At 39.0% G+C, this 26234-nt stretch overlaps 1 protein-coding gene across 4 annotated transcripts; it reads right to left on the bottom strand.

The window, feature by feature from the left end:
* Positions 1 to 191: 191 nt before the first annotated feature.
* On the bottom strand, positions 192 to 25083 carry blnk (B cell linker). 4 transcript variants are annotated; one of them, XM_026190148.1, is made up of 24 exons: positions 24954 to 25083; positions 24663 to 24725; positions 18517 to 18563; positions 12803 to 12868; positions 12205 to 12251; positions 11181 to 11224; positions 10991 to 11102; positions 10631 to 10722; positions 10473 to 10533; positions 10249 to 10311; positions 8175 to 8200; positions 8050 to 8078; positions 7439 to 7495; positions 7294 to 7321; positions 7158 to 7209; positions 4617 to 4665; positions 4498 to 4525; positions 4307 to 4337; positions 3817 to 3892; positions 3704 to 3732; positions 3579 to 3613; positions 3415 to 3498; positions 3174 to 3329; positions 192 to 1334 (listed from the first exon to the last, which is right to left on the bottom strand). In XM_026190148.1, the coding sequence occupies exons 1-24, from the start codon at positions 25020 to 25022 to the stop codon at positions 1218 to 1220; spliced, it is 1461 nt and encodes a 486-aa protein (XP_026045933.1). In that variant the 5' UTR covers positions 25023 to 25083; the 3' UTR covers positions 192 to 1217. The 4 variants fall into 4 exon arrangements, with proteins under 4 accessions (XP_026045933.1, XP_026045934.1, XP_026045935.1 ...); XM_026190149.1 differs by lacking the exons at positions 24663 to 24725; positions 24954 to 25083 and adding an exon at positions 19239 to 19857; XM_026190150.1 differs by lacking the exons at positions 24663 to 24725; positions 24954 to 25083 and adding an exon at positions 18709 to 19135.
* Between the last annotated feature and the right edge of the window lie 1151 nt (positions 25084 to 26234).

The following is a 26234-nucleotide window of genomic DNA, read 5'->3' as shown; positions in this document are numbered from 1 at the left end:
TTCTGAGATTTATAATTGTACATAGTTCTGCTAGAGGTACAAAATATTATATAACCTGAGAATTTTTCACAAAGTGCCTAGGAATTATTTTTATGCAACAAATGTACACGAGTGTGATAGCATTACATGTTGAAGAGAGAATAAATGGAAGACTTTGTAAGTTCCTGGTGGCATTTTGTTGTGACTGAATATACGAGACAAAAGTTTTTTTTATTAAAACCAAATATACAACCTTGTAGAAATTGCTCCTTGAAGTATTGCTATCATAAACCTACTGCTTCCTGCTTCTTTCTGCTCACAGCAAAGCTGTCTCATTCCTTGATTCATTTTAAAACACTGTTTACCAACTGAGCATTAAAAAAAAAGTGAATAAAACATGAGTTTAAAAGTTCTCTGTGTCTGTGCTACTTCAGCTCTGCATGGCCAGCAGTGCAGGCAGGTCCAGTGTGCAGTCCTTCCACCATTGAAGAAGGGGAAAAAGATAATGGGGCTTCTGCTCCTGCACAACATCCTAACCACAGATTAAGGGTTGGGATGGGTTTGAATTTGTGTTGTCTGGCTCACACGCTTATTGAAATCCCATTGCGTGCTCCTGCGGTTTATTCTGAACCTGGTTGGTGTCCCCTGTAGAGCTCAAAGTCCAGCTCTAGACACATTCTAGTATTCTGTGTACGTTATTTATGCCAATTCGGCAAGTTATAATTGTAGATTTACAGTTCAAGGTGTCATTGTGGACAGTAGAAAAAGGATTGCTTTTCACACACAGTTCTTAGTCAGTTTGGCAGAAATGCATACATAAAATCATATATCATATAGTGTCAGACCACTTGATGCTGCATTAGGTCAAAAGGAAAAAAAGAATTATCACAAGTGAGGAATTCTGTCAAGATAAGTTCTCAGAAAATTGGGGAAAGACGATTCATTATCAGTGTAACACTGTAATGTGATGTCACATCACTCGCCAGGGTGTCAATCTAAATAATCTTTAACATAACACGATGGAAGCTTCCGTGTTGGTGAGGTTCTCATGCACGCCCGCACTGGGTGACTCCTGTGCTTGTTTTGAAACAATCAAGCTCTGCACTCGGGTGTGTTTCAAACCTGCCTTTTTAAGTGACAGAGCAACAGCCCCCAGTGACCTCTGTAAAGTCAGCAAACACAGTGGACCGAGTCGCTCGGCACCAATCACTCTGCTGTTTGGAGTCACCGAGGGTCGCCTAGGGCTTCACTGGGTAGCATAACTTGGTGGCTTCTTTGGCATTGCTCTGACTGTCAATCAGCACCAGGGGGTTTCTCTGGTGGTTCTCAATGATCTTAGAGATGCTGCTGAAGTGCTGCAATGAGAAAAAAACCCCCCACAAAGGAGAATATTCTGTTAGACTAAAGGAAAATGTTTACAGCATTAGGATGAGGCTTGAGATCATTTTAACCCTGTCCACCACTGTGTAGGTCTCTGTGTTAGGACATGGCCTTGTCTTTATGCGTGCATGTTGATGCCATTTTTGAAAACGTATTTGAATATGGCACATTTTACAACGATGCTGCCTAAAGACAAAAATATATCTATTCCCAAAATGCTGACTTAAAGTAATTTAATTATATGCAAGTTTTTCATGTAGTTTTGTTACGTAAGTATAATGTGAAATGCTACATTTAATGGAATCGATTCCATTGATCAAGTGGAAGTAAAAGGTTCTTGAGGTTTGCAGGAGTTTTTTTTTAAATCTCATGCTGACCAGATCTCATGATGAGCAGGATTTCGGAATTTTCATAAGACTCTCATATCATTGCTCTTTTTTGGCCACAGACTTGTGGCACTATAAATTAATGGTAAGGGTAAATGGACTGGTACTTATGTGTTGCCTTTCTACTCAATTTAAGCAATCAAAACACTTTCTACAAGTGTAATTCACTCAGTCACACACATTCATACAGCTCTTATCTATGTCTAAGAACCTTTTTCTAACATTCACACACAAACCTGATGCTTTGACTAATGGACTGCGGATTAACCTACCAACAATCTGATTGGTAAATACTACTATCTACTATCTAACCACAGCGGCCAACTTCACGAATCACTGGATGACCCTTTAGGTGAAAAAACAAGCTGACAGGTAGAAAGCGTTTTAATAATAATAATAATAATGTCTACAGTTTGTAGGCCCTGGGGCCAGGTGAGTTAAATGAACTTGTTAAAAAAGGCTTTAATATGGGACCTTTCATTTAGGAAGTTTATTCAAAAGGGAAATTTGGAAAAAAGGTGATTCGTTTTTTAAGAAGACAGTCATAGTGTTGTTGTTTCTTTAATATGAGTCTAATAATTATTAATAAAGCAGGGTACCTTTCTAATTCATAACACTACTGATTAAATTGGAAAATCTTTTTGGTTTATGTAGCTTGAAAAAGGAATAATTTCCCCTAGCTTTTGCCTGACACGCAAGAGCCCACGAGGACTCACAAGCCAATACACCTCTGGTGCTGGTCCTAAGCCCAGATGAAAGGGTAGGGTTTCATCATCAGGTAGGACAGCCAGCACAGAACCTGTGCCAAATCAGCTAGGCAGATCATTTGCTTGGGAAAATGATATCTTTGGGTAAGACACAAACCCAAGTTGCTCTCGATGCATCCATCAGAGCATAAATGTGTGTGAACATTAGATAAAAAACACTTACGTAGGAAAACGCACAGAAAAATATGCTTGTGTGAATGAGGCAAGTTGTATAAGGTGTTTAGGTAGTGTAGAAAAACACTATATAAAAAATCTGTCCATTTACCGTAAACGCTGTAAGTATGCAGAAAATTTCCAAACATTTTGAAAAGTAGACGTTTAAATAACAAAATGAATTCTAACCGAATTCCCAGCTATAGCCACGTTTCTTTAGCATTTACGCTACTACTATTGTGCATGCTTACTATCCTCATCCTATTTAGAATTTCTTAAATGTGGGTTAAATGAAGCATAAAGTATATCTGTTGTTATTTATTGTACCAAATAGTGCAGTAAATAGTAAGTTTTGTGGTATTTGCCACACTAATGTGTTACCTGTAAAGTGTATGGCACTGTTAGTGTCACAATTCTGACAAACAGCAGCCTAGACAGGCATAAAAGGGCTCTTACTAAAGTACAGATACACTTAAACTGAACAGACCTATCAAAGACGTATATTTACCTCTTCCCCTTTCTTCTCTCTTCCCAGAGCATACTGCTGAGTGCTTGGTATATAGCGGATTGGGATGTTGTACACTCTGCCATTGTAAAACACCACTAACGTATACGGCTGCTGTGCGTCATGACCAGAGCTCTTTCTCACCATAAATGCTCCGTCCTGAAACAGAAAAAGCTCAGAGTCAAACCCAGATTACAAAAATGACGGCTCAGCAGCTCTCTCTTCTCACCAAGAAGATTCTCACTTTATTCAAGCGAAACAAGGCATCGTCAGCAGTTTTTCGGTCGCACCCACTGGCATACCAGGGTTTCCTATAGATGTCTGCATCCTGAAATAAAGTGAAGGGAAATGAGGGTTACAAATATATTATGAAAAACATCTTTGCAGTCTACTGTTTTAAGAGCACACCTTATCTTGATCTCCTGTGTCATTTTCATGAGGCTCTGCGAAAATAAAGAATTTATGTCATTTTACATTGAAGTGCAAAATTCCCGTGTACGTGGATGTTAGACACAAGGGGGGCCCACACTTACTTGGGGAGGTAAACTGTGGAATAGGAATTCTGCAAGACAGAGTCCACAAACAGAGCAGACGTCAGTGAGTGCACAGTACAAAGCTGTGCTTAAAGACATTTTTTACCACTTACTTTGGTCGCTGAAAGTCCAGTGTAAAGGCTTTTGGAGGAGTCTTCTGTTCATTATGAGCCAAAGGCAGTGTTTTGCCTTGAAAAATACAGACATGCTGAAATTAGTCTGCTTACTGTTTAGGTATAAGTAGAAAATAAAGATAATTTTTCAGTAATCAGCAGTTTGTAAAATTTGTCAACAAAGCATTTTCAGTCTGTATATTTAAGTCCTTATAACTGGAATAGATTTAATGTGAAAAATCTGTAAATGACGGTAAAATCTACTACAGTCCAACTCGTCTGTCATTCTTATACACTGTCTGTACTGCTCGTGTGCTTCTGCAATTAAGTGATAATGGGAAAGCAAGTGGAAACCACAGAGGAAATGAGATGTGTGCTAAAGCTGTGCACACAATTATGGAAGCAGATTGCACTAATTGGCTGATTGTCCAGTGTTTATTAAAGGCTCAGTCAGGTGTGGCTAATAATGGGAGTTAATTAAAATACTTACTTTCACAGTCCTTTGCTTTTAAATCTGGCCTCTGGAATGAAAGTCATATTTAGTATTTCTTTCACCGTCATCAGTGAAAGTGTGTAATGTTGACAGGGATGAGTGTATTATATGAAAAACTAGACATTTAATCAGATAATTATAATATTCTAACATTGTTTGCATTGCTTTCATTTAAATTAAATTCCTACCGGTCCTAGAGGTGGTTTTGGTGACCTCCTGTGGAAAACAATGAAATGATCACTTATTCTATTCTTTGAGCTCATAGCTTTATGTTAACTGAAATAATGTTAGGGTAAGTGATGCTTACTCTCTGGGTATAGGTTTAGGTAGACGTGGAGGACGATTCCTCCCAGGACCTAGAAGAGCAAATACAAAGCAGTTATATGAGTGTATTACTGGGTTCCCTATACAGTATAAATGCTAGTTATGTCAGTATTTTTGAAATTATAAATTAGTCATTCCATCGTAGAAAAGTTATTTGTCACTTGAGAGTGGCGTTCTTTACACCACTGCATCTGACGCTTTTTACTTGGCCTGATCTTGACTAATACGAATGACCTGAACTGCAACCTTTGATCCTGTTTGTGGTGTAATGCCTTTTGTAGCAGTTCAATGGATTAACTTACAGATAGTAAGGATTACAGTGGTACTCCTTAAAAGGTTTGTGCTTCAACTTTGTTGAGTGAAAGTCTAGTATCATATCAGTATTCAAAGGAGCTTGCAAAGAAAAGCGTAACAATGTGGTGTATGTTAACAATGTGGTGTATGCTGTACAGTGCAGCGAGGAATGCCCAGACCTCTACATTGGAGAGACCAAACAGCCACTTCACAAGCGCATGGCATAACATAGAAGAGCCACCTCCACAGGACAAGACTCAGCAGTCCATCTGCATCTTAAGGATAAAGGACACTCTTTCGAGGATGCCAAGGTTCCCATTTTGGACAGAGAGGACAGATGGTTTGAAAGAGGAGTGAAAGAAGCATCTATGTCCACTGTGAGCGACCATCTTTGAACAGAGGCGGTGGTTTACGACACCAACTGTCTGCCATCTATAATCCAGTTTTGAGATCCCTCCCCAGACGCCTGAACGCCCACTCACATCCTGGGCCATCTGACCTCAGGAATTCGCATGATAAGGTGGGGCCAGGTTTCACAATGAGTTCACCTGAAACCCTGGCTGATTGTGAGCCACACCCATTTTCACACCTTGGCTCAGGCAATTAGAGGATCATCAGGGGGTCCTTTTGTCCCTCTGTGGGGGGAAACTCCCACTAGGTTTATATCTGGGACTCTCCACCATTTGACCTTAGAACTGAAGAAGCTTCTCGGATGAGAGGTGAAACGTCTTCAAGCAACTTAAAGAAGTCCAGACGCTTTTCTTTGCAAGCTCCTTTGACTACGATGACCTGGATGACCTTCACAGACATATCATATCAGTATGTTTGCGTCTGTAACTGTACCATGTTTGGGTGTAGCTTTCTACTGAGCTTGCTAGTGTTAGCTTAGCACTCAAGCCACCTGTATATGGAAAGTTCTGGCCCTAAAAACCAACGTGGCAGCAGCCAAAATGCTAAAATAAAAAATTTGTTCATAAAGGTCACAAAGACCTGAAAGCCCACTGATGACACCCAAAGTGTCAAAATTGACAGAATTATTTCCATAGCTAAGAAGCACCCATTATTTACACTATGTAGGCGGTGTAACATTGGAAAATTGTAAATTCAAGAGACACCTTCATTAATGCAAATACAGTGGGTTACAACAAAGTGCTAACCTTTGGCTATACTAAAGAGCAAGAAGGCCAGATCATACTTGCTAGAAAACATCTAAAAGAGCCTGCATGGCACTAAAATCAGTTATTTGGACAGATTAAACTGCGATGAATTCGTATAAGAAAGATCAGAAGAGAAAAGTATGAAGATGGAGAGAAACAGCTGGGATCCAAGCATGCCACATTATTTGTCACACTTGGTGGAGGCAATGTTATGGCATGGTCATGCATGGCTGCCAGTGGAAATGGGTCACTAGTGTTTTTTGATGATGTGACTATAGAAGTAACAGGATGATTGTGATGTGTAGAGGACTGGCTATACTCTCAGATTGAGCCAAATGCTAAAAAACACCTCACAGTGCAAATGGATAATCACCCAGACCATACTGCAAAAGCAACTCAAGAGGTTCTCAAGGCAAAAACTTGGTATATTCTTCGAATGTCAAGTGAGTTGCATGATCCCAACCTAATAAAGCATATATTTCAGTTACTGAAGATAGATCAGAGTGAAAAAATGAACAAATAGGCAACAAATTACAGTGGCAAAGCATCTTAAAGGAATAAACACAGCATTTGGTGATGTTTGTGGTTTCTAGCCTAATGGGAAAATTAAATTAAAGATTTTAATCCAAGTATTGAAATCAATACTTGCATATAAAAAGAGTTTTTCCAAACAATTTTGGATGTTTGAAAAAAATATTTATAAAAATTGCTCTAATTCTTAAATTCTTAGTTAATATATCTTTTTTGTAAAAAACCTTGATTGCACTTTAACATAATTATTGTTTGGTTTAAAATCCATTGCGGTGGTGTACAGAGGCAAAGCTACAAAATGTGTTGCTCTGTCCAATAAGTTATATATACCTAACACAGTGTGCATACAGGCAGTTTGTTCGTAATGATACAGAGTGGGGGACCTTATCATAAAAGGGAACACCTAATCTAAAACTCCATCACTTTGATAAGCAGTGAAACACTTCCAAGGTCTTTCAGGTGAACCCTGCCACAGAAATACTACTAGTACATATTACTGGCCTTTCTGAACAAATAGTTCTTTTATTTCATTTCATACTCACTATCGTCTGGATCGCAAACTTCATATTCATCCCCATCAGTTGTCTCCTGGACCTGCATAATAACAACACCAATCCATTGGTATCCTTCTTAATGTCCAGTATCTTTTATGCGCCTTAAAAATTTGTAATCACTTACATGCGTGGGAGATTTCCTCATGTTCACTCTAAAAAACAAGAAGAAGAAAAAGAAATCTCCAAAACATCACTATACGTCAAATATTAGAATAGAATGTAATGACAAAGTATTGGTCATGCCATAATTTGAGTCTTGGTAGTCATACCTGGGGCTGGGTTTTGGTGGTAAAGATGATGAGTGTTTTGCTGGGGTTGGACATAATCTAAAAGAAAAATCCAAGGAAATTATTAATAGTTGCAGTCAAAATAATTTCCAAATACTGTTATTTATTTGTTGCTCTCAAGTGCTCAGATAATTTACTCAAGTAAAAGTACCAATATTAAATAAAATGGGAATTAATGCTCTATATTTAACATCATATTTAGGTACAAGTGTATTAGCCATACACTTAAATTTAGTATAAACAATTCCTTGAAGAGTTAGGCATTAGTGATACATACGCCTGGTTAGTTTTTAGAGTTGCAAAACAGTTTTATGTCTTTGGGGCTTGAAGGGTAGCAAGGTTAGGAACACTGATTTAACATTTAACCACTTGTTATAATATTAAATGCATGTTCTTCAATATATCAAGTCAATAACAAAGTACTGAAAAAGTAAAAGTGTTACAAAAATATGGCAATAAAAAAACTACTATCTAAGAATCTTAATATTACACTTATATACAGTACTTGAGTAAATTTACTTTGTTACATTCCACCACAGATTTGGACGTCTGTCTACATGAATGAATGTAACTCTGGAAAGTATTAAACTAACCTGCTTCCTGGATGAGCTGGAGAATTGTCCTGTGAGGGTAGCATAAAATGCAAACAGTGTTCAGCTTCAAGTATTCAAGTATTCATGTAAAAAATGTGTAATTACATTTTACATAAATGTCCTACCTCTTTGTCAGGAACTTCATAAAAATCTGAAAAATAACCACAGCATCAATTAGGCAGGCAGCAGAACCAAAAAAGCCACCTTTTGGTGCTGGTTTACATCGGCCTCTTCGGCTGCTTTTTAACTATCCTTTGCATTTGCATGCATTTACTAATAACCTGTTAAATACAGGAGTCACGACAGAGCTTCTTTTTTGTTCTTGCCTTTAGGCTGGAAAAGCAGATTGACGCAGTTGCGTGTAGTTTGCACAGAAGGTACCAAATAAAACTGTGAAAAGTGTGACACTTAAGCCAGAAAAAGAATTTACCATTTACCACTGCTCAGCTGCTCATTCGCATTTGCAGACAAACCGAGTTCTTACATGCAAACTATGGGTCACCGCAGCAATCTGCTATCGACTAAATTACTCACAAGGTTTTTTGTGCAGCACTTTCTTTGTAACACTTATCGCATCTTTCCCTTGTGGGGAGTGGTTTTATTAAAACCAATATTGTGGACAACTCTGAAGCAACTACATAATGTGAGATACATGCCTCTATTCAAAGGGAATAGAGATGTGGTTGAGATGTGGTTGGTTCATTACCCTCTAAGATTTTTTAACTTTTCATCTGAATCCTCCCTTAGTTATGCTGCAATACGTGTAGGCTGCTGGGGGATTCCCATGATGCATAGAGAGGTCTGTGCACTGAATCATACTTATTATCTCTGTCTCTCTTCCACAGCATGTCTTTTATCCTGTCTTCCTTCTCTCACCCCATCGGTCGCAGCAGATGGCCCCGCCCCTCCCTGAGCCTGGTTCTGCTGGAGGTTTCTTCCTGTTAAAAGGGAGTTTTTCCTTCCCAGTGTTGCCAAAGTGCTTGTTCACAGGGGGTCATATGATTGTTGGGTTTTTCCTCTGTATATATTATTGTAGGGGCTACCTTACAATATAAAGCACCTTGAGGTAGCTGTTGTTGTGATTTGGCACTGTATAAATAAAACTGAATTGAATTGAACTGAACTGAATCTAGTGCATAGTGAGGCTCTAATTTTAATAAACTTGATAATGTAGTTTACAAAACACATGCAAAACTTATTTAGTACTAAAAAAAATGTAGTAAGATAGAATAACAAAGCAGCCTAGCCTCTAATCGCTAACGTTTTGACAAGTGCCCAAACTAATGTTTTTGCAACAAGAGGTACTAGCACACAACATGTTGTCAAGCTGACATTAGCGTTTAGCAGCAGATACTAATCAAGTACAAAATCATTTACACTTTTTGTTGCATCATCGTATGAGTAAAGTCCCATGACAATGAGGTGCACAGTTTGCACCGCTGCAACTTTACAGCTGGGCTTTGTTCATGATGTTAGTAAAGCCTAACTGCTTGCACATGTAAAATGTATTCACTCAGCAAAGAATGTACATTGCACTTGGCGCAAACCGTTTTAACCCATTAATCTTGCTTTGTAGTACAGTGGTCCCTCGGTATAATGTGGTTCACCTTTTGCGGATTCGCTGTTTCGCAGATTTTTTTTGTGTGTAATTTTGTACGTTTTTTCTCTTTTTTTTCTTTCTTTCTTTTTTTTTTAACAGCACATTTTATTCTGCGTTCTGATTGGCTGTAGACCATTGTCAGTCAATCTCGTGCTGTGTCTCCTGCACAGTACAGAATGTGTTCAGCTTGTCAAATTGACATAAATCTTAATAAGCTAGCAGTGTGACTCGGAAGTGCAGTACTCTATGTTTGTTTTATCCCCAACAAACAACAATGTTGACGAGACGTTTTGCACCATCAAAGCAACCGTGGGTGCCTTTGGTTTCATTCTATAATACTGTACTTTTTGTTCTACCAAGGTTAGAACTTTGAAAGTGTTTAAACAAGAGAGAAAAGTGTGAAAATGTTCATGCCTGTGTGAGAAAAGTGTATAAAGTGTGTAGTGAGGGGTTTTACAGCCTTAAAACATCTATAATAATTGTAAAAAATAAAGTTGGCTACTTCGCAGATTTCACTGATCGCGAAATACGTTTAGAACGTAACCCCCGTGATAAACGATGGACCACTGCACACCCCTCTGGCCATGTGCTTTACCCACCGGGACTTGGAGTCCGCTGTGGTAACTTGGGAAGGTCTCTTGTAGCTTTGTTCCCACTGTTCACTGCGTATGAGGAAAAGCATAGAAAGGACTGTTATTATTTTTCCTGTAACTATTTGTATTTTATGTTGTTTTCTGGTTTAATTCAAATTCCAGCTGTTATTCAGCATATTGCAAAGCACAGATCTTTTTTTCTTCTTCTCTATGTTTGACTTGTAGCTTACTGCTAGGATTCTCTGAAGGTTCTATATAGTTGTCATTGTCCTCTGGATTTATGTAGTCCTCCTAAAAAGCAACAGAGACAACATCCCCACATTCGTTGGAAGATATTTTAAAATATGTAGTGAAATGTAACTGAAATGACACATCAAAGTAGCCTTACTTCATCACTTCCCACGTTTGGGGGTTCAGGGGGTAGCTCTTTGAACTTAGTTGGGCGGAGGGGCTTCTTGGGTGGCCGCTTGGGCGGGCTGTCTGAAAAGGAGAAGCAGAACCAGAAAAAGGGACATCATTTGCATGGAGACAGCTTGGTGTATTGCAACTCAATGTGTGTTTGTCACACTTCTGCAGAAATGTAGGGATGACTGCAAAAGAGTGAGTTTCAAGGCTATAGAAACTTTATAAAAAGAAGTCAACATTGCGTAAATTTTCAAAAGCATCATCAGTGAAACAAACAAAAAAAAAAGCAAAGAAAAAAAAAGCATGTATGTATAGTGACAAAAAAGGTCAAAGGACTACTGACCGACATACTCGCCCCTTGGGAAGGAACCAGAGGGAGGTGCGGTGAAGACTCTGTGGCTAGGAGGAGGTTCGTAGCTGTCATCATCACGTGGATCCTCATATGTGTCATTGTCCTGGAATAAACACGCTTTTAATAGCAAGCGTATCAGCAAGTGTAAGAATCATTTAAAATGAGCATTTTTCTAACTTACGTAATCAGAATCCGACAGCTGATCGTCGCTTTCCCTGTGGTCATCTGTAAACACAGAGGTTTAAGGCATTTTCGTAACAAAGAGGAAGAAATCAAGATGTGGAAACGCAATCGTTGCTGTTATTAAAGCCAAATTTCTAAAAACAGTAAAACCTGGCAACCAACGAAACTCAGCAGGTGTTAGAGCACAATTTTAGAGTAAAACCTCAAAACTCAGTGTTTCGGTTGTGGAGCCAGTGATGTGTGTCTCCTCACCTCTTGAACTGTAGACTAAAGTCTCTCAGTCGTTTAAAATGATGCAATTTTATCATTCTGTACTTTTACACTTTACTTTTGTGTAAGTTTTATACAATTAAGCAAAGAGGTTATCAAGCCAATATCTGAAAACAGGTGATCTGACTGAGCTGCAGTTTGTTTAATAGTAAATTTGTACCTTCAAGCATGGACACGGAGGCAAAAAAATCAAAGATGTACGTTAAAAAATAATAATCCAGCCTGATGACTTGTAATTCAGATGTAAATGTTTATGTCTAATGTGGTGATAGAGTTCAGGAGATTATTTCATAGAAAGCTAGCAGGTATCGGCAAATCAAAACTGGAGAGTGATAGCAAACTTCTCTTCTTTCAAAATGTCAAATTTGTGTTTCTAGAGTTAAAAATGCATATGGCTGTATGTGTACAGATTGATTTCTTTAAAAGTTTCCATTCCTACAGTTGCACAAAGGAGACACGTGGGACAAAGTTTGAAACCCCCACGCTGTACAAAAAATAAAAATCCCGTCCAAGAGCATCAGAAGTCAAAAGAAACTTTGTGAGTCTTAATGAGATGAGTCAGAAACGTCAAAGTTATATATTTTTTTGTAGCAAGTGTCCCATTGATGTCTCTGTACTGGGATAGGAATAACACAAGGAGCCCCGCTCAGGTGAATCTTTGTGCCCTGTACAGACATGTAGATTACAGTGACCTGTAATCTACATGTCTGATTCCTTCAGTGTACTATATGGGCTAATGACTCAGTTCTTACCTCTGTAGTCTCTCGCCGGTACTGTGGGCACCGGTTTGTTTGTCAGCCTGTCTCACACACACACACACACACACACACACACACACACACACACACACACACACACACACACACACACACACACACACACACACGCTGTCATTAGACAACTCGGCAGTGGAACAAAGTGCACTCATTAACCACTTAAACTTAAGCAAATGTGTGTTCACTTCATGAAGGCTGTAAAACCACAAAAGGATGACACGCACAAATGCAGTTAGCAGTCTTTTGCAAACATAAGACACGAGTTGAATAAATGGCCTTTGTGTGTCAGTTTCTATCCTTAGCGTGTTTTGAGGGGACTCATTTCAGGAAAGGAAAGTGAGAGAGATGCCATCTGTTTTAGTTATTTTTGCTTTGCGTCTCTTTTTCCAACGGTTGTGAAAGAGGAATCGACGTTCTCCACTGGTGCATGTACACAAACCGCATGGACTTTTTTTTTCTTTTGCTTTTAGATCACCAGGCTTTTCTTTTCTTTGACTGTAGCAGGACAGATAAATTGATCAACTGTGTAACTTTCCCATGCAGAAGATCAAAGCTTTCATTCTAAGAAACTGACCTTTTTAGTTTATTCAGGAAGCTGCCATCATTTTTCTTGATATCTTGAACGATCTTCTGAAGCTGCCTGGAACGCAAACATAAGGTTTCATACAGAAGTCATAAATAAATGCAGTTGTACATGCACATGTAATTTGTCTTGTTTCTCAGCTTTAAAAAGTACTTTCCAAAGAAGCATTCACATAAGTTCCTCATTTCACTTTTCCAGACAGAGTTTAGAGGCATTTTGCTGAATACAATGAATACAAGTCTATATGGACATTTTTGTAGTTTTACAGTGTTTTGTAATGAATTGCAGAACATATTACCAAGCAGAACATAAAAAAGATACATAAAAAAAATCATAGCTTTGTTTTTCTTTTTTTTGTTGCTAATTATACTCCTTGTACATTTGAAACAAACTAAAAATTGGCTTAAAGCAACAATGCTCACGCGAAATTTACAACAAAACCCATCTTCTTACCGGATCTTTGCTGTGGCAGGAGCAGCCAGTTTACCTAACGTATCCATGTTCATGTTTGATCCAAAAGTTTACATTTTTCAGGCCACATTCCTGTCATGCGGTAAAGGTCGACTGCCGAATTTTTCGCAGAATTGTAAATGAACCCTGCCTTTGTTTAGTCACGTCCTTCTCACACAGGGGAGGGAATTTGCTCGAGCCACCTCTGTCAGACAAATCACTTCTCTTTTCCACTCCCCTTCACACACACACACACACACACACTCTCAAAAATAGGTTTCAGTGGCCATACTTTCAGCAGCCCTCTTACATCACATCTACCTTGACTCACTTCAATTCCACCCTTCCAAACACTGATATTTTACCAACTGTAGATAACTTCATATATAGGAAATTTCTAGAGAATGACTTCGAGTTATCGGTATGTTATACAACAGATTGAAAGGTGAATTGGAACTTGCCACAATTACACGTACAACTCTGCTAACTTCCTCTAACAGAGTGTTTTATTATTTAACACTCTGTTTCAACTAATATATCTTTGTTAATGCATGTCTAACTTATGCTTTTAGCCTTAAAAATGATCTGTTGTTAAGGTCATTATGTCATGGAAAGTACCATGTTGTAACCCTGTTCTATAAAGAAGAAGGAAAAATAACAAGTATGCTGCCTCTCATGTTAGCCTGGAAGGAAGTTGATTTACTACAGCATGTATGCGATCATCATGGGAATTTCTTTTCTCGGTTTTTGTTTTGCTAAAAAAACGTCTACTCTGCCTTTAATCATAGTCAGAGGAAGATGTAATATGAGGAAGTTGTGCATGGTAAGAAAATACCAAGAAGTAAAGAGACAACTTTGGACTTTTAAGGTAATATCTAAACAGATCTCGCAATGAGAACAGAAGTCAGCATACTGTATGAGGACAGTCATACCATAAGCCCCAAAGAAGCCAAGAAAATATCTGACATCATCATTACACCACCACCTCTCGCCTGAACAAGGCAGGACGGATCCATGACCTAACCATCTGAATGCACACCTTGCTTGGTACGATTTGTTAATTAAGTTACAGTTACCTTCCTATCAGCTCAAATCTCTGACCTCTGGCATTGAGTTGTTGAATTTTCACCAAGAGAACGGCCTGTCACACAGTTTCTTGCTTTTGGACCATTCTCTGTAAACCCTGGAGATGGTTGTGTGGGAAGATCGCAGTTGAGCAGCAGTTTCTCAAATAGTCAGACCCTCCTGATCTCACAGCAACAACCACAGAAACACTCAAATAACATTTCTTCCCCATTTGAATACACTAGCTGAACTTCAGCAGGATATCTTGAATACCTAAATGCTTTGAGTTGCTGCCATGCGATTGGCTGTTTCAACATTTGTGGTAGCACGCAGTTGTACCAGTGAGTGTATAAAAATACATGCGAACACAGTATGAGATATTTAGTCTGTCACTTCACCTTTGTCACTTTTTTCTTTCTATATACGGAAGCGTGTGTCCATTTCATGTTACATAACATGTGAAAGTGTTGCAAAAAGTGGCTTTTCAGATTGGATTTCGTGTGCTCTGAATCATACTGTGCATAGTGTGGACCTACAAACTGCACGGTGCTGCTTTTTTCAAAGTAACTTTATGGTTTGACAAGTGAATGAGTGATGGGATAAAAGAAAATAAAAGACCAAGTATGGAAGTTCAGGGCTTCCAGTTTTACATTTGAATTTGTAGTTGCTATTTTTTTTTACCAATTTTATTGGTAAATAAAATATTTACAGTGTGCAAATATCTGGAGACACTCTTCATTTTTTTTATAGTTTGCAAGGAAAGAAGTGCACCCATTTATGGAAACAAGTGCAAACATATGGAAACACAGTATATAGGGCAAAGCAGTTTGAACAATTCTAATCGGTAATTGGTATGACCACCTTTATTTAAGAAAAAAAAAAGCAGGAACTCTCTTAAGAAAACTTGCATGTCATTCTTTTAAGTAGTCTTCAAGAGTAGTTCTCCACGTGTCTTGAAGGACATTCAAAGCTCTTCTTTGGCTGCTTCTTGTTTCGTTCTCTGTCGAGATGATCCCACACTGTTTCAATAATGTTGAGGTCCGGGCTCTGGGGAGGCCAATCCATGACTCATAGTGTGTTTTCTAACCCAGTGATGCATCAGTGTTGGTGGACACACTGTACACTCACACAGAAATAAGCCAAGTTTTCTTTCTAGCTAATAAGTCTTTGTGAATCACCTTCTTGGTGCAAAAATACTATTTTAACCCTGTCAAACTGCGTTATTTTTGGCATTTCTTGGTATATTTCACTAAACAAATGGGAAGAAATTGTCTATTTTTGTTGCTAATGTCTAAAGAATATCTACAGATGCAGATTTAAAGTGGTTATTTGGTAAGATGTGTTTTTTTTTCAGCTAATGACTTTTGTACATGCTTTTAAAATGATGAGATAAATATTTTTACATTTCACTCTAAGATTTAAGTACAATATGTTGTATTTATGTTACAATATTTGAATTTTCCACGCAAGAAAAGTTTCACTTAGATTTTAATAATGCATAATTTTCAAGAAACACGTAATAATTAATTTAATTTTTTATTTTCTAGTTTAATTTTTTTACAGAGCATGCCGGTTGAAACAAGTAATTGTAGCTTAATGGTGTCTGTTTATATCACACACACGGGAATACATCAACGGGTACATACCATACAAACAAGAACACACATGCAGCCACATGTGCAGGTGCAGTCAGACACCCTAACTTCCCCAAACACATCTGTGCATGTACACAGATCCAGCGGAAACCAGCTGTACGCGAGCACACACACAAATATTGTAATTTCATTTCTGCTCCTTCTCTTATTTACACATGAATACAAGCAGATCTGGGGCAGTCACACTTTATCATTTGGAGTCTACTGCTTCTATAGGTCAGTCTTCTAATGTCTAATTTCGGTTGGCCTGGGTGAATTGTAACCTTGGTTTCCTGTACTTACTTACAAGAGGGGCAACCAGTGTGGTTTTCTGCTAATGTAGCCCATCTGCAATAAGGTCTGATGTGCTCTGCGATCAGACACGCACTCCTGCACACTTTGTAATGAGTGGTTATATTGTTGCTGTTACCTTCCTTAATACAAATTTTATTTGTCGCATGCACAGTACAACATTTATTGAACATGTAGCGAAATGCTTGTGTCCGAGCTGCAGACGTAGCCGCGCCATTCCAGGGCTTTTAGCATGGAGCTCTAGCCAGGACCCTTACTGGATACCGGGAGGGAACCGAACTTGTGTGGGAGTCACAAACAGAGATGGGCAGTAATCTGTAATCTGATTACTTTTTTCAAGTAACGAGTAAAGTAAGGGATTACTATTGCAAAAAAGGTATTTAGATTACCGTTACTTTCCCGTAAGCACACTGCGTTACTGCGTTACTGCGTTACTGCGTTACTGCGTTACTGCGTTACTACGTTACTAAAACCGGGATTCTTTTGTGAGTGTCTCATGACAATGACGTAAGCGAGTGCGACGTTCGTGGCAACAGCTGTGTGCAGATCAAGAATGGATAATATATCGAGTGTGGGAGAGAGTATGATAAATTTTGAGGTTATTATATCATCTTATGCCATGTTATACCCCTAATTAAAGATTGTGAAATTATTATGTAGTTTTAGTTTGCATTATTCTCCTGACTTAGAAAAAGGGGATAACTATTACATTTATTAAACTGATTTGTGTTACATTAGACTGCTGATTTATTGTGAATGAGTGATATTGTTTTATGATGTATGATACAGCTGCATTATAAGAAATACTGTTTTCAGAGAATCATGGCCTTATTTGTCTGATTAGAAAGGAACAGAACATACTGCACAGGAAGCCAAGGTCATAACTTAGGCTCACTGAGAGAGAAAGAATGTGGATGTTTAGGTTTTATGACGCTGGAGGGGGGCTGAAGCTATAAGAATGTGAGAAATGGTCATACACCTCGAGATCTGCTGTTACCCTCATCGGCACATCTCCCATCCGGATGTATTGCGCAAAAGTGTTTTATGAAATAATGAGAATTGTATGGAATAAAATGACTGTTGATTGAGCATTTATACACCGTTCTTCCTTCAGCCCAAAGATCAAAGAATTGGGAGGATTTAACACCATGCAGTGTTTAAAGCATGGAAATACTGACCTTACTTTGAGTTTGATTCGTAAAAAGTGCCAAAAACATTAGCGTCCGCTGCTCACTGCGTGGGAAGAAAACGTCTTTTTACAGCGGAAAAACCCCTTAACTTCCGAGCAAGCACCGAGTGTGTTACCACGGAATGGTAAATTCACAAACTCGCGGATTCTTCCACTGACCACTGCGGCAAACCTGCACCAGGGCAAACCTCCGCCTGCCCCACTCCTGCTACAGGTGAAAATAGAGCAACAGAACCACTATATAAAAAATAAAATTTTTTGCTTGATGCATAAAGTTAAAAGATTAAAACTAATAAAACAAATTTTAAAAAGAGACTTTTCCATTTGATTACATTTTATATGATAGATTAGGCAGAAAGTAGACTTGGGCTGAAAGATCTATTGCTTTATCACCTATTCAGGTTGTAAATTATGTTTCTAAAAAGTAACTAAGTAACTAATTACTTTCAAAAATAAGTAATCAGTAAAGTGATTACTTTTTTGGGGAAGTAATCATTATTAGTTACTGATTACTTTTTTCAAGTAACTTGACCAACACTGGTCACAAACCTAGCCTTTAGCTGCACCTGTCCTCCAGGTGCCGAGGTTATGAAGCTCAAACTCATAACCTCGGCAACAGCACAGTGTTCTGGAGCTTCCTGTCAGCTGAAAGCAGTCAGACCATTCTCCTCTGACCTCTGATCTCAAGAAGAGCTTTTCACTCAGAGAACATTCACTCACTGGATATTTTCTCTTTTTAAGAGAAAAAAAATGCTTATGGTTTGCAGTTTGGCACCAGCATCCATGATGCTGCCCATGCAATCAGCTAATGAGATATTAGAGTTAATGAGCAGTCGAACAGGCGTACCTAATGAAATGGCCAGCTAGTGTTGTTGTGAAATGTTTTGTAGCTCTGGACAGAGAGATCAGTCAGCCTGTGGTTTGTTTTGTCAAACTGCAGCAGCAACAATAAAAAGAAATGAGAGAAAAGGAGAACTGAAGGACGGAGACGGGGGGAAAGAAAAGGAGGATATGATTGAGGGGTGTGATGACAGAGGTACGAGGGTGTTACTTACGGCTGGTGGATGAGACTAAACTTGCTCAAGTCACTTTCACTCAGGTTCTGAAAGAACATCAGAGAAATCAACTGTTAAAAAAATGTGACAGGATGGGAGGAAAATAAAAGACTACAGAGTGATTCCTTTCAGCAGAGATGATACGGCGAGGATGTCACCTTTACTGGAGCAGAAGAGACATGAATGCATTACCTCTTTAGGAACAAAAGATGGCAGCATCTCACTTAGGGCCTTTTTTGGAGGCACATGTGCTCAAACTTCGCTGTAGCTCAAAAAAGGGCACAGTTTAGCCACATTCAGACACGAACCCAAAAGTGCTGTTGGTAACATACTCCAGTAATTTCACAGGAAAGCTGTGGGCTGAGCGTCTTGCTTATGAGCCCAAATATCTACTAACACAGGAGTAACATATTTTTTTTATTAACAGAGTGCTTTTATAAGAATTAATTCTAAACTAAAAGCTGATAGAAAATAATTTTGAAATCAACATTAAATGAACGTTGGCTGTTTTGTTTGTTGTCGCCCTTCAGGTTTGGCTCGCTCGTCTTAATACAAACAAATCCCAACCATATTATCATATTACCCAATTTTCTAAATGATCTCACATTAAAAAAAAAAGTTTAGCCGACTGCGCTTGTATTAGGTTTTTTTTTTTGTCGTATTCATAATGTCTGTGTTGCAGTAAGGCGTTTGTGATTTGTAAATGAAAGGAAAATGATTACCATAAAATATGCAACAAATTCCGCTAAATTATGTATTCCCCTCTTCATTCATAATTCATTGCTCCAGGTCGTTACTTGCTCTGTCTCTCTTCCGTTTTAAATTTGCTGTAATGTAATGAGGATCCACGGCCACAAATGTTTGGGAAAAGTTGGGAATTTTAGTTTGCGAGACGTCACGTGACCCGACGGAGGCGTGTCATAACAGGCTGTAATATAAAGCGTCTGAATTTAGCGTAAGAATGATGTATAATTGGTCCTTTATTCAATAAGTATGATGTGAAACCTGTGTAATGATATGCTGTTAAGCTGATTAAACAGTAGCTGTTTATTTATAAGAGAAATCAAACAGGGAGGGGAGTTAGTAATTCAGCTCACACTACCTTGATGTGTGTGTTTCGGTTGAACAAAAAGCCGCATTACCTCTAGGAATAAGCCCATAGCATAGCTGAAGCACTCTAAGACAGAGATTGGGATTTAATCATCTGTAAATTTAAAAGTGAGATCGCTTAATATGAAAGACTGTGCCTCCTTCAAAGCACTGATCCTTGCCCTCGCAGATACACACTTGATCATCACGCAGTCTTACAGGAAGAAGAAAAAAACATCTGTATAAAATCAGACTTAGCCTTTTGACACCGAATGAAATATCAAATAGTCTGCCCCAGTGGATACTCAGGCACAGCTCACACAGTGAATTATTTATAGGAGTGTCTGTGCTTGTTCAAATGAGACACAACAGCTCTACAAGGTGCATCCGTTCCCTTTTTTCCAGTAGGCCCAGAGTCCACGTTTTATCATTTTAAAAATGCTCATGGTCACACTGCAATGCTTTACATGCTTTTAGATCTTCCGTCAGGCCTGTTAGTAAATGTGAATGGGGCATTTTTCCTTTTCACAGTCTTCTTGTAAACCATTTTTTCATTGTCATGATGTGACATTTTTAACCTTGACGATACTGATAGTAGCATTAGCAAGATAAAGGCTATATCTGAAATTACTTCCCTGTGCAGTCATTCATGCGTATGTAATAAACCAAAGTGAGATTTTAGCTTTCATTTGTAGAAGTAGTTTATTTTTAAACAGGGACAAGTATGTCACATGAACCAGGCAGCACACAATAGCATTTATAGTCTAACCTAGTTTGTAATGGCCCTCAAAATCAATACCATTCATAATCTATATAATAAATACACACATTTAAGAGGTGGAAGGGAGCTAAAACTGCTAAAAAGGTGGAGAGCATGTTTAAAGCAAACAAGCCAAGCAGGCCTGGCAAAAACCAACCCTAGGGTGGGTTTTTTCTTGTAAGATAAATGAGGAAATTTTCCAACTGTTATTTAAAAGTGACTCAAAACTATTGATGGTAATAAACACATTAAAATCACAGAATATCCCACTGGAAAGTCTACATTGCGTCAGTGTGAAATCTCGGTTTCACCCTAAACCAGGTGCACAGACGACCACTATTCTTGTTTCTGTTCATGAGTGGTTTGCTGTCGGAGTGGCAAACAGCAAGGGCAAGGGTCTGACGCACCGAACATTTGTTAATACTTCTCGTTGAAACGAGTTTCATTTCACGATAGAGAGAACAGCTTCGCAGCTACACGGCCACAAAATTACCCCTCGGTTCTTTCACGGCAGCTGCACAAGGTCTCATGACTGTCATTAGGTGAGAGACTTTCCACATGTTCACAAATCTACACTGGATGTCGACAAGCTAATTCTGGTTTAAGGTGTTTTTCCTGCTTTGTGGCTCTGTTATCCATTACGAGGCAGCTGTGTCAAAATTCAAATTAGATTCAGTGAGACTAAAGAATTACTGCTTATTACGCTGAGGACATATTATTGCAGAGTGCCGCTGTAGATTTTTAAGGCCAACGGCAAAACAGAAATATATACTGCTGGCCCGTATACAAGTCACTTTATTAGGTACACCCTACAGCTGCTCTTTAACAGGTGGAACTGGGAGCATCGCATTACGGACACGAAGCTGTGATACTATCATGTCAGTATGGATTAAAATCTCTGAGGTATGTTTCCAGCACAAGACACTTCTGAATGCAAAAAGCAGTCCAACCCTGCACCTAATAAAGTGGCAACTATATGCTATAGTTGTGCTATATGTGCTCCATAGGAAGCATCTGCAATGGAAGCATATGTGGGTTTTTTTTCGAGGGGCCTTTGTTTGTAATGTCAATGTGATACACCGAAGCTGAAAGTGGCTTCCCCACATAGCCGCCACACACAGGCGGCATTACAGAGATGGAAGCTGACAGTTCTTTTGATCTTCTGCTTCCACATATCGCTTTTAACCTGTCTACCTGTGTGAGCGAATGTGGCATCAAAAAGACAGAGCTTACCTTTATCTGCGCTGCGCTGACTGTCTGTCATTCCGCTCCGTACTGTATTATACAGCCATCCACCGCTCATACGGAATAAAACTGTTTTTCTTTTCCCACCTTTCATTCTTACCGCTAAATCGTGACCACGCGTTGTGGGTGCAATGTGAATAAGATGCATTCGAGGCAGGAGCTGACGATGACGTTTCCATATGAAAGTAGTTCAGATCTGTGTTGCATGCTTACACTTTTTAAAAAAAATGGATTTTATGACCTTTGCTCCAGCCACTGTACATCACATGAATATGTAAAATAAGCCAAAGGCAATGCTCAGCAGAAGCATGCTCGCTGGATGACATTCAGATACCAAAGTGCAGGCCCTGCTCTGCTTCTGGACACACGCTGAGCTCCTGATGAGTCAAAAATAACTTACTACAAATGTTTCTTCTTCTTTGCTGGATTTTAAAAACCTGTAGAAGAGGCAAATAATGCCTTTAAAAATTCTCCGTTTATTAATAATTAGTTGTTTCAGTGATGTCGCTGGAGCGTCAACAACACTGCAGTTGTTGTCAAATGTGATTTTAGGTCAACACAGGCAAACACAACCCCTTCAAACAATACAAAAACGTATATTCGCATATTTTCGGAAGCACACTGATGATTCAACCACTGAATCTTTAAAAAAGGTTGCTCTTGTAAAATAAAGGAAGTGACATTACACTGCCAGGGGCAATTTCAGGATGTTTGTCAAAAATAGAAGAGGAACTGGATAGTTGCAATGAGCAGCGTCACTCGTAGTAGAGAAAGTAAAGAGCACCATCTGCTGGATTTCGTCAACTGAAAATCCAAACAAAACCTTTCTCAAAGACACAAATGTCTTTACAGTAATGACTTTTTTCAGATATTTTCCAAATATATGTATCTATGAAGCTATTCAGTCAAACACAGACAACTTTATACACTTTCTGTAAGCATGCTCATAAACACCAGTGAACATGTAGTGCCATAACTCTTCTGTAACGTTCCAGATCTGAAAAGTGAAGCTTCTGCATTCTTTATCATTACCATTAGGGGGCGACCTTCCTGGTTGTTTGACAAAGACTGGTTGTCTATAGGAAAAGGATTCCACTAATAACTTCAGAAAACAGTTTCCTGACTGGGCTGTAGTATAAGTTGTGAGTTAGAAATCTTCTCTGTCTGGTTGTTTTGTAAATTATGGTTACTTGTAGAGCCACTAATGCTTCAGGATCCACCTTGTGATTGACAAGAGTGCTCAGATTTTTCAGTCAAGGCCCTTGCTTATCACACCCCACTTCACTGTGACAGCCAACATGCTTAAAGCCTTCACAAACTAGCAGGTGTCCATATTTTATATACAGTCAAAACAGCCTAAAATCAGCTTGCTAATATATTCTAGTAGCAATGCTAACAAGATGATACTGATGGGAGCATTTGATTGGAGGGACAACCAGGAGGTAATCAAACCACAAATATCTGTACTGTAGAACTTAAAATAGCGAATTATATAACATGAAGTATTATATACAGTCTATGATTTGTGCAAATTGCTTGCATATGCTACACAATAGTTAAAAATGCCAACCTGCTTGTGGAGCAAAGTATAAAGTCAAGAGCAAAACAAAACACAGAATATTTGCTGCAAATTTTATGCCCGTGAACCCAGTTGTTGTTGAGCCACTTTGCTCTGAACCACAAATGTCGACCTCCTCTTGCGGCACTGGAGAAAAAGTTAGAGGTTTACAAAAGTCAGCGTGATTCAGCCTCTGAGGACACCGAACAGCAGAAGGAAATTTCATCCAAAAGTGATCCATCGAGAAGCTGGTTGGGGATTTTATTTATAGATCAAATTCCTTTGCTGCAGTAAAAATACTGGCTAAAAAAAAGCTTAAAAGTTTGACTGGGGAATGTCTGTCAGACACCGCAACCTTGAAGCTAGTTAAACTAAAAAGCTGGGCAGCCACTCAATAAAAGCATGGGTTTACTTAAGCGTGCACTGGCTGGATCCATAGCTAAGGAGATCTATCAATCGATACACATACTGTATGTATATGTATATTTCAGATTGGTGATGTTAACGTGCACATCAAAGCCTCTGCTCTGAAGTATTAATCAATTTGACTGATAAAATCCGCATCTTTTTTTTTTTAACTATGCACTTCAGTGATGCAATATCCCACCTAAAGTAGAGTTAGCTCAGGGTCATTGAATAATGAATAGGCGACTAGGCCGCTGCTCTAATTTAGAGCGTGGCAAGAAGTGTGCATAAGCGTCCACTTAAAAGATGCATATGAATGAAAGCTTCTTCAGGCTTGGCAGTGTGTGGGAGGTTTTTACTGAAGTATTATAAAGATCCCCCAAAACACCAAATATTAGGGAGTTATAAACCCTCACTTCAGTTATTTGCTGCATAAAATCCTCTTTAAACAGCGTTCCCCCTCATGACTGAAGCAGATTTAGAGATACTTACTTAAGTAAGTGGGGATTACAGCTTTATTAGCCATGAGACTCATTTCACACTCCTTACTCTCTCCCGAACAGGGGCACTCAGCTGCGCTCAGTTTGGCAGCCTGCTTCTCGGTAGCTATGAGAAAGGCCTCAGAGATTGTACGCAAGGCGTGGATGATGGAGACAGAGCAGCGAGGGTGAAACCAAAGCAGAAGTTACAACAGATACACAGACTTCCACATTAGCAGGGCCACAGTTTACACAAAGAGCAAGTGTGGGAAGTAATGCAACCGGCTTTTGTCATGTTTCGTATCCTGTGAACTCTCCTGTTTTTCAACTTGAAACGTGCTTTTAGATTCATAGTAAAAGTGTGTTCGTCAAGCAGTGACATTTTAACAAGAAAACAATAAAAAAAATGTCTGCCAGAGTAACAGAGAGTGAGAGTGTTACAAATAAACCAACCTCAACTGCTCGCCAGGATTTGACCATTTTAATTAGAATAACAAACTGAACACAACCACAACCCTGATATGATCCTGGGTGGATTAGTAGATTATGTAACTGTGTGGGAGAAAGAGCCATTTCTGGATTATTCAGGTACAAATGAGGAAAGACTCACCAGAAATCTCTGTCCATTAATTTTCAGTCTGTTTACGGTGACGGCGCATTCTTGCATATTATTCTGAGGAGAGTAAACATATCCATTCACTATTTTTAAATGACTAATTACACACACTTATTGAATCAAACAAACATTTAACTTCCAGTCATCTAATGTCCTGGTCTTACTTTAACACTTTAGCCGCTTATGTGCATTAACATTAACATTATACGTGACCCTCAGAATGAACTGGTGAATATTTAAAGTGCGACAAAACACAAGCATCTCTCCCATTTCCAGTGGACTCACCTTATACAGTAAGAAGGCTACTTTTGCCTGGTCCCACCCCTCGCACTCCTCTCTGGACGGCAGGTTCATTTCTGTCTCTACAGGGAACCTCTGAGTACGAGTGTGCTTTTGGAAGTACAGTAATAGACTGACCCGTCACGCACCGCGGCTCTAGCGCAGCTTCAGCAGGGAGAAGTACACACAGCAAGGTCACCTCATTAAAACCAACACACGTTTCCCGTCTCTCTCTCTCTCTTAACCCATAAGTGGTGTGGCAATTTATGTCTTCATAAATTTTAAAGTTGTCCCATACAATACAATGAGCCATTAACGAATAGGGAAGCGGGGACTTCCTTGTTCTATATAAATACTTCTGAAACAAAAGTTTCATAACAGTGGGACTTAGTTTTTTACATCCTAGCTCATGCCTGCTTCATTTACAGTTAAATAAAGGATTTTGATTTCAGGGGGTGATCTTATTACACTCATGAGACTCTTTAGGTTGCATTATTCTCTGAAGATGGCCACAAATAGAGTGCATTCCTTCATTCAGCTTTTTTTTGGAAACTTTGATAAGTTTAAGTTAACCTAATTACGTTTTTTGTTATATATATTTTTGTGTGTGTGTGTGTGTGTGTGGGGGTGGGGGGGGGGGGGGGAGAGATACTTTCAGGTCAGACATCACTACTTGCCATCCTACCAATGCCATTTGACTAGAGTGCAATTACTCTTGCAATGTAAAGTGATATCAGATGAGGACATGGACAGAACAAGTGGTGGAATGTAACTTAATAGAGCCTGCTGCTAATATTTGCTATTTGCATGATACACTGTATTGCCGTAAATGTTCATATGCCTTCGCACGCATATGAACTTCAGTAACATCCTATTTTTAAACCATAGGGTTTGCAGCTATAACAGCTGACCACCAAACCCAGACTCGTCCTTCAGATTGCCAGATGGAGACACGTGATTCATCACTTCAGAGAACATCTCTCCACTGCTCTAGAGTCCATTGGTGGCGTTCTTTGTGCCACTGCATCTGATGGTTTGCATTTGGCCTGGTAATGTAAGGCTTGGATGCAGCTGCTCGGCCATCAAAACCCACTTCCTGGAATGAAAGTGGAGCTTCCATTCCGCTGTTCTTGAGCTTTTAAAGACTTGTGTAGCTTTTTCAGTATGTTTTAACCATTTTTAACATTTTTTTGGAGCAGCAGAGCAGTGCAGTTAAAAAATTCTGATAAACTGACTATACTGTCGTCTTAGCAGAAAGAAGTTAAAACGAGTTTTAAGCTAATTGGA

The sequence above is a fragment of the Astatotilapia calliptera genome, chromosome 13 (assembly GCF_900246225.1).
Source record: "Astatotilapia calliptera chromosome 13, fAstCal1.2, whole genome shotgun sequence".
Classification (NCBI taxonomy): Eukaryota; Metazoa; Chordata; class Actinopteri; order Cichliformes; family Cichlidae; genus Astatotilapia; species Astatotilapia calliptera.
This window is presented reverse-complemented; position numbering and strand designations above follow the sequence as displayed.